At 37.8% G+C, this 12,029-nt stretch overlaps 1 protein-coding gene across 1 annotated transcript in view; it reads left to right on the top strand.

The window, feature by feature from the left end:
- Nucleotides 1-6,241: 6,241 nt before the first annotated feature.
- The window catches only part of SHOC1 (shortage in chiasmata 1), a 53,535-nt gene continuing 47,747 nt past the window's right edge, over nucleotides 6,242-12,029 (top strand). Inside the window, exons 1-2 of the mRNA XM_069777213.1 lie at nucleotides 6,242-6,606; nucleotides 7,287-7,368. Of these exons, the coding sequence (XP_069633314.1) occupies nucleotides 6,480-6,606; nucleotides 7,287-7,368 (209 nt within the window). The 5' untranslated portion in view covers nucleotides 6,242-6,479. The remainder of the gene's footprint in view (nucleotides 6,607-7,286; nucleotides 7,369-12,029) is intronic.

Raw genomic sequence — 12,029 nt, 5'->3', positions numbered from 1 at the left:
ACTTCTTAGAGAGCAGAATAGAAAACATTTTAAAAATACAAATACTGAGATAACATAAAGTACTGGCATTTGCACTTTTCATAGGAACGATTGTCCGGGAAACATTTGCAATATGCCTGTGCTTGGAAAAACTCTTATGGTAATGCTGGGCTAAACCCATCCTCTCAGTTTAAAAAAAAAAAAAAAAGTACTTCACATTGGTAAAGACAGCATCTGTCCATATGCTCTTTTCTTAACTTTTTTACTCACTGGGATGTACAAAAGCTAATGGAGCTCTTAAAACCAGAGTGAAAAGTGTAACTTGTTTTCCCCATGGAAATCTATCCTCATCTGGGACTCAACCTGCAAGTTCTTGGAGGAGCCACATTTTCCAGACTCCCAAGACTATTGTAGCAACAGGCTGAATGCACCTGCTGCAGCATTGCCAAACATTTCTGCACTTCTGATGCATCCCCTGTGGGTACCCACTTCTAAGGTAAAAGGAGGAGGTAAGGACATGCAATGTAACAGCTTTGTGGTGCCAGGCACAGCAAGAAGGTGCCATTCCAGCAAGCAGAACTGCACCTGGAGCCTAGCTGCATGTGTAAAGTCGGGAGGTTAAGAGGGAGCATTCTCACAACCAGACTTGAAATTTCTCTTAGTCCACAGATTAGTCAGAGCCTGGACCACAGCAGAAATTTCATGCTAAACTGCCTGCTGAGAAACCCAACAATTTGTTCAACAGAGAGCAGCCTGAGGGCAGTGGGAGTAATTCAGGCAGCCAATTAAAAGAAAAAAAAAAGAAAAAAAAAAGCCTTTTCCCCAAAGTTGACAGCTATTTGTAGAAACTGACATGTCATATGCTTCCTAGCATATGAAGCAGAAGCATTTCTGGATATTAAATTCTGGCTTCGTTTCATTTCTGTTCCCAAGGTAACAGAGAACAGGTCAGCCGAAGTTTTAGATACGATGACTTTAAAAACTAAACCTTATCTTTCTTTAGCTTCTTCTCCCATACAAGCTGCTACCAGTGGACAGAAGATGAAATCTAGCTACTTAACTGCATTTACTGCTTTAAAAACATTTTCAGCTCAACTTTGAAGATCACCTAAGTTTTCCTACCTGCTCCTCCTGAGAATTTTTCTATTAAATATAGAGATTAGGGGCTATCTGCTCCTGACCTTCGGGCAGCGCTGCTTGCAAAGTAAAGGCTGCGCTCTTTAAGAATAACACAACACCCCCGGCCGGTTTCCAGGGACTTTCCGCGGCCTGCCCTGCGGCAGCTCCGAGTAAACAGCCCTCTCCCTGAGGTAACGTGGCTGCCCCGGGACCCTCAGGGGCCAGGGAGGGGGCTCACACCCCCGAGGAAGGCGGCCCCCTCACCCGCGGCCCCCTCACCCGCGGCCCCCTCGCAGCTCCCCGGCGGGGGGGGGGGGGGGGGGGGGGGGGGGCGCTGAGGGCCGCGAGCGCCCGCCCACCGCGCGGGCCCCAAGGCCGATGGCGACAGAAAGGGCGGGAGCCCGCCACCGACCGCGCGGCCTCCGGCGCCAAGGGCGGGAGGGGCGGCAGCCAATCAGAGGCGCGAGTTCTAGTTCCCGCGCGGGAGGAGGGCGGGGCGGGGCCGGTCGCGGCGGAGCTGCGGTCACCGTGAGGCGGCGGAGGTCGGGCCGGAGGCGTGAGGTGGCGCGGCGCTTGACGCCAGGTTAGCTGATGTCTTTACTGCTCTCCCTTTCCTTCATCCGTCACTGCCCAGGCACTGCTGGTTCTTCAGCGGTTTTGAAAACTGCGGATTGGGCGGAAGTACCTCCTACGGCGTATTTCACTTACTTAAAGTGGTGTTCCCTAGAGTTCTTGGAGGATGAAACAGGATCGTGTTCTTCTTCAGTTGTATTGTTTCTCCTTAAAAGGGTTTAAGTATGCTTACATTTCCTTGTATCCTGACGGACCGGTGTTTCTAAGTCCCACTCTTCCCATTTTAAATTGGAAACTTGAAACATATCTGATTGAGATGGTTTTGATGTTTACTGATAAAGTGACACGCCCTTAGGAAACTAGTAGTAAGAGTTGCAGTTCCATTGTTTAGTATTTGTATGAATGCATGGTTATATTGCTGTAAAGAAATCTTAATAAGCGATTACACATCAATACTATTAAGTTGCAGTTTTGCAGTTCTATTCCCTGTCCTGCACTTACTATTAAGGTACAAATCTAGCGCTTCTTACAAACTCATCCCTTCTTGCTCCACCCTCCCACACCAAGTCTGTTTGACATAAACTTGATGGAGAGTCAGGATGGAGCAGGTTGTCCAAATGGCTTTCCTTACTGTCCCCAGCATTTATGGTCCACTGGTTGGGTTCACCACTGTCTCCAAGCACCCGCACTCCTTCCATCAAAAAGTTCCCCTCTACTTCATTCTCCATCTGATTTTCTACCTTATTCCCTGTTTCTTTTCTTTTCCTGAACCCACTGTTTTACCTCCCCTGCAGTTTCTTTTCTCCACCTAGATTGCTTTCAAGTAAGCAGCTCCAATTTACTTTTTCCTCATTGGTCCCAATTCTGTTACATTCATACCAAAATTTAGTATTTTCAATGCTGTTACCTAGGCAATTTTAGCCTAATATGTTACTGATACCTACCAGTATGTATATGAAGACAGCCTTGTGTCACGTTTCCCTTATGGCCCTACAATTTCGGTTACATTTCATTCACATTGTACACTTCACATTCTATTTCACAATAGAATTGTCTTACTTTGCCCTTGACTCTCCTACCTAATGTTAATTAACAACAAGTATACTCTTACATTATGCATACCTAAGCAACACTATATCCTCTTTTGCACTGGCACCGTATCTCTGTCCTTGTATAGTTTTCATCTCACTCCTGGTTCCCATCAGAAGCATCAATTAATTTAGAAACCTGGTGTTCCAGCAGGACCTCTTGCTCTCAACTAGCCTATACAATCACCTTTTCCCTTGTAAAACTGAAGGAGAGAAAAAAGGCCCCTCATAAATACATGAGGCATTGAAAAGTTGATAGCTAGCTGAACTACTGTCTTTAAAAGCTAATTTAGAATCCATAAAAATTAATTGAATCAGCTCAATTCTCAAAATTATTGCTTAGGGGAGGTAACTTATTTTGCTTACATGCACTTAATGGTTTGAAAGGTTTTCTGTGAAACAAACAAGAGGCATCGCTAAAAAAAAAAACAAAGGCCCAGTTCCTTTGGATAAAAATCAATTGTCTGTGATCGGTAGTTAGTCTGTTACATCCCTCCAAAGGAATAATACTGAATGCCTTGGGTGGCATTCTTCTATAGGAAATTCAGTCCAAGGTGCGTGTGCTGCCAGAAATTAGGAAGTTATTCTTGTTAAACCTTAATTTCAACCTCCTCTTTCAACATTTTTGCATGATATAGGAATTTTTTAACTAATCCATAGTCTGTTTATCTTCTAGACAAATGAACTGTTGACAACATCACAAAACAAGATGTTTGCAGCTTTAAAGTATCATTCAACAGATTATTTATATGAGGTATAGTCTTATTTCTCTTAATATTCTGAAAGAAATATGACAGTAACTGAAGAAAAGACTGAGTGCACATTAAAAAGAGATAGAACTACTTTCTTAGGAATTCTGTTTCAGTCAGGTTGTTGTACTGCATTTGCTGGAATAACATAATGAAGTGATTACAGGGGTTTTTAATAAAAAATTTAAGTACAATTTTTCCAAAACTGAAGAGCATCACTTTTTTTTTAGTGTCTGTTACGCTCATAATTGTGTTTTATAGCCAGTTTCCTGCTTAGAGCTTTCTTTGGAGAGTGCACTGTGCTTTCTAATGCATAAAATTCAATTACTTACTTTTCTGGAGAACGAATCTAATTTTCTAGCTACTTTAATATGTATTATGATAGTGACACACAACACTGTATTCCCTGCTGATGGCAGGGAAGAGTTTTTATAATGGTTTAGATTAAATTAATGGAGAGCAGGGGTTTTTTTCACACTTAACAATGAATGTTTTGGCTTTATAGATGTTGATCAGTTAAGACAGAAACCTAAAATGAAGTCTTGTTTTCCCTACTGTCTACATCTGTGTGGTCTTACCAACCGCTTATCACTGAAGCAGACTGTCTTACTTAATTGAATTTTCTCTTATTTACATTTTCAAAGAAAAGCTATGAACCAAATAAAAAACTTCTCTGGCAGAGTGGTGCTTTGCCAAGAGGGGACATTTCTAGTGTGTAAGCAGAAGAATGAGGTGGCAAGACATGATGAACCCCAGATACAATTTTTCCAGCTGCCCCATATAAATGTATCTTTGAAGAAAGGAGCCTTTTCAGTCATTAAAGACACAAGAGTTAGATTCCTCATGCTACTGAGTGTTGTAGGTGTGATTACAAAGTCATCTTAGAAGTTCAACATTCTCTTACGTTGTAAACTGACAATATATGCAAGTTGTATGGAACTATAAAAATGCACATAATATCTTTTGGTTAGAAGAAAAATTTGCAGAGAACTTTACATTTCCTTGAGAAACAGTGGTAAATATGTATTCATTAAATGACATAGCCATTAATAATGGCTCTGAAAAACACTTTTATATATTTGAGAAAGGCAAGAAACGCTATGTATTAGCAGCCTTTGTAAAGTGAACTAATGCACCTTAACCTGTACACTTGGAACAAACTCATTTAAAATGTTCTGTAAAATGCACAATTTTCCTGTTTTAAGGCCATTATATGTATTTGTTCCACTTTACAAACATCAGTGATTGAAAACAATTTTAGCTATTAAACTAAAGTTAACCTCAGTAAAACTACATACTGGTGTTTAAAATTTATTTCTGATCTCTGTCATATTATTGCTTGTATTTACTTGTTCAGTAGTTTCTACTTAAACTCCAGCAGGTCATTCTTCTGTAACCTAAGAGTACTTTGAGAGCTGTTATGTCACAATCCTTACAGCTTGTTTTAAAGAAGAGGAAGGTTATCATCAGCTCTTTCTATTCCTGTGATCTCTACCAGGAACTTAAGTAGCTGTACTTTATTTTACAATAAATGCAGTTGTTTTAGCAGTAACTTCAATACAGATTACTTAAACTGATGTATGGCCAGTAACATGTAGTAGACCTAGGTCCAGTTGCCTGTAGTTGCCTGTTTCTGCTACCTTTGTTCAGTATTTGTAAAGGAGAAGATCACTGGGGAAACATTTGACTTAGGCAAGGGGGAAAGCACTGAATCAGTATAGTGTTTATTGAGTTTTTACAAGAGCCTTCTAAAGAAAAGATGCTATGATGGCAGTAGTTTTTTGCCTTTTTTGTTAAAATTAACTGGCATTTACAGAATTTTAACTATCCCACAGAGGGTTAAACTGAAATGGAAAAAGGATCTGTAATGGTAACCTCTCACAGAAATGACAATGTTTGTTCACATTGCTTCCCATGTCTTCTTTTTTTTTCCTTGTCTTCCCCTCCCCCGCCTCCCCATTTTCTCTCTGCCTGTTTAGGAAGGTTTGACAAATGCACCAATAGCACTGTTTTTCTGGTAGCAATCCAAGTCAGTGAACTATTTCTAGTTTGCCACCTGAGATGTCTAACAGTACAGGCTATAACTGGCTTGACAGCATATGCTGAAATGGGTGGACATTTCTAGGACCTAAGGAACAGAGCTGAATTCAGGCAATGGACTTAGAACTAGAGAGAAGTTTCTAGTGTCATTCATGATGTTCTCCCACATTTCTATAGCTAGTTGCCTTTTCCAATATGCCTTTTACACCCCAGAATTTTTGAGGACAACTTCTTTCTAAGCTATAAACTTGTTAAATCCAAACCCCTGTGTAAGAATCATTTTTCTCTGCTTCCTAAACTCATTGTTTATTCTATGGTTCTGTGCTATTTTTACGGTACTGCACATGGCCTTTTGTGACAACTGTTAGTTTATTGAAGGTGGTCTTCAGTGAAGAGTTACTAAAGTTGCCACGTTGACTATTTAATTCTAGAATTCAGTTGATTACTACCATGCTCCCCTGTTGTTTTTATTGAAGATAAAAGGATTTATAAAGGGCTTTTGTTAGCTCATAATGGCATATGAAAGCTGAGAGTTTTAGAATCTTATGAGCACTTAAAACAGCAACAGTAGGAATGATTTTAAATTGTTTCTGGTCAGCTTATACATGTGTCAGTTCAGGAGAACAATGAAAGTGTTAAGATAAGCACTTGTAATTGCACACCCAAGGTTTAGGTAAGTGTAGCTAAGCATATGTGCAGTTTTGCTTATGCAGAAGCACAGATTAAAAGTTAAATGTCAGGTCAGGTAAATTCTAATATATTTTCTTAGCTTGGACGGTGTCAGTTTTACAAAAAAATAAAGTTTGAATATAAAATACCATGTTCTAGTAGAAAACACTTGGAAACTGTGGGACTGTTTGAAGAGGTAGTGGACAAAAAGTAAAAGAATGGAAGTCTCATAATTTTATCACATGTCTTTTTTGTGCAGAGCATGGCAAGGCAGAAGTTTTCCATCTGGAGATTATCACTTTGCTTTCCTCCCTGTTTACATCAAGATGAAAAGTATCATCTCACTGGGCTCTTTGCTGATGACAAGTATAGGAAGCCATGGACTAGAAGTAGGTTATATGGTTTAGTGAGCACGGTTAATGGTTGGACTCAATGATCTTGAAGGTCTTTTCCAAACTAAATGATTCTGTGATTCTATGATTCTATATAGTCCTTAAATTTTAGTTTAGCTTTACTATAGATTAAAGGAAAAGCTTGTGTTTGTGCATAATATGATAAGTCTGGATAAAAAAAAAAAGAAAGAATTCTGGAAGCAGCAGTATGTCAGTTCATATAGCTCTTGAAGGTAGAACGTCTTCATTGCCTAAGTAGAAACAAATGGGTAATGGCTTATTTATTTGTGTTTGACACCTTAAATAAGGGTGATATTTGATTAGTTTGTAGAGATCTCTGGAAAACTTTATGTCTGGATATGGAAGAAAAGCAATGATCAGAGATAAGTAAAACACTAAATCTGATTAGCTGGGAGAGGTTTGAAAGATGATGCTGAGGTTTTGAGATGTGGAAAAAAATGGGGATTTCCAAGCGTAGAGCTAAAAATATGTATAAAAGTATTTGCATTTTTCTGGTGTATTTGCGTTTACTTTTGCTAATGGAAACTAAAGGCATTGTTTCTTCTGTCTGTCCTGTGTAAAGTTTGCTTATCCTCTGCAATGGTTTGATCAATACATAAAAATAAAAATTAATTTTAATATTTCTGTGTGATTCTTTTTTTCTCTTTTTGTCTCAGTTACTTCAACACAGAACATGATCAGTATTTCAGTATTGGATCAATGGAAGAAAAGTTTATCCGTGGAGGATTTCCTTGAAAAGTCAGTAACCTTATGTTAAAAACCTATATGATTCCTTTGATATCATTCAGGTACTTTGTGAATCATAAGCTAATGATGATAACAGAATATGGAAATGTTTTCTGACAGTAGCAAGTCTACAGTGCGATGGAGCTGTGCACTGTAGCAGACAGCTTAAAGATGGCTTTTTCGCTAAAAGTAGTATTGTGTTTTTATGGGGTTCTCTGCTTCTTTATCTCCTTTTTGTAATGGTTGTATAATCTATTTATGACGTTGGAGAAAGTCTCTGAAATCTGTGCATGATCATGAAAGTAAACCATGAGGACATTCCTCCCCCTCTCCCTCTCTAAGATAATTATCTCGCAACTGTAGATGAAGCTATTTGAAGAATGGTATTTATAAATCTTTGAAAAGGTAAAAAAGGCAGGTATAGAAAGTCAAACTTGCATTATAGCAATTCAAGATAGATGTATTTATTTTAAAATTATATATATAAAGTCAAAATGTATCAGATTAAGTCTGAAATAGAGTTCATTTTAAAAACAGGTTTGCAACAGTCTTTACAGCATACATAAGACATGAAAGAAAATTATGGTTCTGCAAAACCAGTACATTGTGTGTATTTCTGCTCTCAAACAATTGTCAGTGTGAAAGAAATAAAGAAATTACATTTTTTGTTTTACAGGCCAGTCTAAAATCTATGTTATATTCAAATCTGCATAAAAAGATGGTTGTGAAGAAAACTTGTAGTTGCAGAATTAAGTAATCATGTACAGAAACTGCCAGCGCCAGGCTTGCTGTTACCTTATAGTGGCACTCTTCTGTGATTTCACTGTGATACAGTCTTTAATTGCATTGGCATAACCCCTGCTCATTCGTGGTAGAGAAATAATCATGCTCATAAAGTGGATCAGGGCTGTGCAATGAATGATGTGGCTGGTTGTGAAATTCTGCCTCTTCTAGGAACTGAGAGATGCTTTTCCTGTAGAAGTGGTACTGCATGAAAAGAAAGTGCGTACCTCTTCAAAAACATAGTTACTGCAGGAGAAGAAAAGTAGCATAAAAAACACATAATGGGAGGTTTTCTGGAAAAAAAAATCTTTACCCTTAATTTAAAAGGGGAGTTAACTCTCTTGGCGTTGTTCTGTGTAATTCTTTGTTCATTAGTTAATAATCATAATAGACTCTGCAGAGGTTGTGTTTTCCCAGTATTAGGTAATTCCTGGAGCTTGGTAAGGAAGTTGAATGCTGCCTGGGGAACTGATTCTGGTTTTGGCTTTGTCAAAACTCCTGTGTGATTTTGGGCAAGTCATTTGAACCAAAACCTGTGCAGTTATCCACTGAATGTGCTCCTCTTATTTTCAGGCAGACCTAAAGAAGATGAGTGCTCATAACTGAAGCTGGTTGGAGGGTACTAGTGCTTTAACATGGAAAAATGCCATATACTTTGCAAGACTAGGGCTTTGATGTCTTAGATTGGCACCCACCATGAGCATCTTGGTTTTGTTCTAGAGAATGTAGATTATAATATTAGCATTTTTATGGAAGTCTTGTGAATATTAATGAGTTAATTTTCTGTTTTTCTCACAATGCTATTGAAAATATCCAAGATAGTGTATTTGTGTTCAGCTTGGGTTTTGGCCATATGCTCAGTAGAGAAAATAACAGCACTGAACAATTTTCATTACTCAGTCAACCAGAAGATTTGGAAAAAAAAAAAAAAATTGTTTATGATCACAGCTTTACCAGACACAGTACCCAGTAGGGCATAACACAGTGTCAGTTTTTAAACAGGGTCAAAGTCCAGTTAAAAGTTTCCTAACATTTCAGTGACTTCCTTCATATCTTTCAACATTATTTTGATAGGGATTTTTAATACAAATTCCCCTTTTCTTTTTTTGAAAAAGAAAATAAAAGCAACAAATAACTGGAAAATGTTCTCGGGTTTGCTCCTTTGGTTCCATAGTACTATTCTTTACATTCTGAACACAATAGTGAGACAAGTATTTTATAAGGCTTTGTAGGAGAATGGAGTGGGGTTTTCTTGTAATGCTTGCATTCCTCTCTTGGGTTGATGAGAAATGTGCTCTGTAGGCTGGCAGCCATTCTCATCTTGTCACTTCATGTATCTCTAGAGTTCAGATAACTAACAGGTGTTGGAGTGGCTAAGTTTTAGCTGTATAGGCCCTCCTTTGCATCTTGTCCTCAAGCTTGCAGTACTAAGTGAAGAATTGTCTGAGTACTTCTGAAAGTTTGGACCAGAAGCCCTAACTCTCCCCTAACATTTGAGTTATAAAGAATGCACATTATGTGAAAGTTGGGGTGATTTTAACTGCTGAACATAAAAAATGGAAAATTTAAAAAAAAAATTAAATAAAAGAACTGTTTTGCACAGATGCAGAAATTTTATTGTGCTATAGAAATAGCAAAATGAAAGTAAAAAAAATGTACTTACTTCTTTTAGTTGCCAAAAACAACCCCCACATGTTATTTTGGAGACTTGCATTTGAATAGCTTAACTGGGACTGGACTAGATAACCTTCAGACGTGCCTTCTAACCTCAACTATTTTGTGACTCTGTGATCCTGTGAACTGGAAGTATTTGATTATATTTTCAGGTTTTAATTCAGTCCAGCATCTATCAATGTAACCAGTACGCCACTGCATTTTTTAAAAAAACTATATAGATTTTGAGATTTTGTGACAAAAAAGTAATTACAAAATAAATTGCATCTGAAATGATTCTGCCCTATAATGAGCTTGAACTATAGGTTTAGATTAATGCTGAAAACTGCACTGAAGAACAATTGAAATTACATTCTGCATCTTCATAAATAAGACTAATATATGTAATATAATCATCTTTGCACCTTCAGAGAGTGATAAATGTTAGGAGGATGCTGCAAAACCCATGCAAAGTTATCACCCAAGACATTGTCTAGACTAGTAACTGTAACAGAAAAAGAAATTCCCGAAGAAGTTGTTATAAAGCCACAGTGTGGTTTAGATATCAACAGTGAGCAATTCAAGAGTCAGTTAGATGGCATCTGAAGGGGTATTAGAAGAATGAAGACGTTTATTAGACAAAAGAGCATTTACTTTTACCTGTTGTTTTAGCACTTGTTATTCATAACATGTAGGTAAATCTAAGGAAATTAGTGCATGTATTAGACTGCAGTTACAGAAAATTTGAGATTATTTCACTTAATGTATTTTAAAATGAACTGGGCTTAGTCTGCCTACCAGTGAAAAATTAATTGGAGTGAGACTAGGAGGAAACTTAGGTGGAAAGGATGTGTTTGTGCTTCAGGTTCTTCAAGTGCTTTGAATTCTGTTTAAGGTAAGTAAAGGGAACCTAAGTAACTCAGATATTTTAGGATAGTGGTTTCCCTGTGAGTAGGACTAAGCAGTATTAATACACATAATTCCTCACAAGTCATTATAAGTATTCCTGGTGGGGAACGTAATATGCTGCCATGTACTTGCAAACCAAGACACACAAAAAAGAGATAGGAATGAGCAGTAAATATGGTAGGCGGTTTACTTTGTATATTTAAAACTTGTCCTACATTAAATGTTCTTCAGTAGATATACTGTTAGTAAGGAACAGGGAGTAAATAGTGTAACAAGTAAATTTATAGATAACACTAGTTTCTTTCTAATAGTCAAAATGACAGGTGACAGGAAATGAGCAAGATGTTACAATCTTTCCAAAACTGGTTAGAAACAAGCATGAAAATGTTTTGCTGTTGTCATTCAAACCAATGGTAGGCATTTTTTCTGGAGTACAGTGTTCACTGCTGGGTATGGCTACATGAGAACTGTAGTCTTGGAGTTATACAAAAATGTATAACTGTCTAATTAAAAGATTCTAGACTTAATTGTGGTTTGGCATAATAATTATCAAAGTATGTACCAGATATGCTGATATGAAATACAGTTGTAACTGAGATCAGTTTGGATTGCTTATCATAGGATTCAATACATTCTATTCTAAGACTCTGCTCAGAAGATGAATTTGTTCTGGTTTAACAGTAGACACAAGGTTTTACTACTAAATAAGGGCTTTGTGTACATTTTTCATTTTTTTCACTGTGTCTAAAAATTTAGGTAACTAGATTAGGAGAGATGGTATTCTGACATAAGCTTGTCAGCTTGGGTTTGCGGGGTTTTTTTTTGTTAAAAGTTCTTCATGTAAGACAGTGAGGAGTGTAAGTGTGAATGACTGATCAAAGAGGTAAGTGAAGTGGACTGATATGTTAGGGAAAACTGATTCAAAGTGCCAGGGAGCCTAGTATCTCCTCAGAGAGGCTGAGAAACAAAAAGAGAACAAGAAACAAGTGGGAGAAAAACACTGAGTGGGGGAAAAACACCGAGGAGACACAGACTGCCTAGGCAGGGGGGAGAGGACACCTGGCAGGAAAGGAGGTAAGGAAGTGAGTCTATAATTCCTAGAAACTGCCAAATTACTTAATTGGATAAATCCCCTTACTAGCTTTAGTATATACACTTAGTTGCCATGTTTATTTTGATGATGGGACTCAATTGTCCATATTTCAAACATACTGCTGAAAGTTTTACTTCATATCGTAAAGATCTAATTGAAGCTAAATAACATTAAATCTAATGTAGTAACTTCTGTGTTCAAAACTCTATACAAGCATAGCTATATGACTTGAACA

The sequence above is a fragment of the Haliaeetus albicilla genome, chromosome Z (genome assembly GCF_947461875.1).
Source record: "Haliaeetus albicilla chromosome Z, bHalAlb1.1, whole genome shotgun sequence".
Lineage (NCBI taxonomy): Eukaryota > Metazoa > Chordata > Aves > Accipitriformes > Accipitridae > Haliaeetus > Haliaeetus albicilla.
Note: the sequence above shows the minus strand (reverse complement) of the source record. Positions and strands in the feature narration are given on the sequence as shown.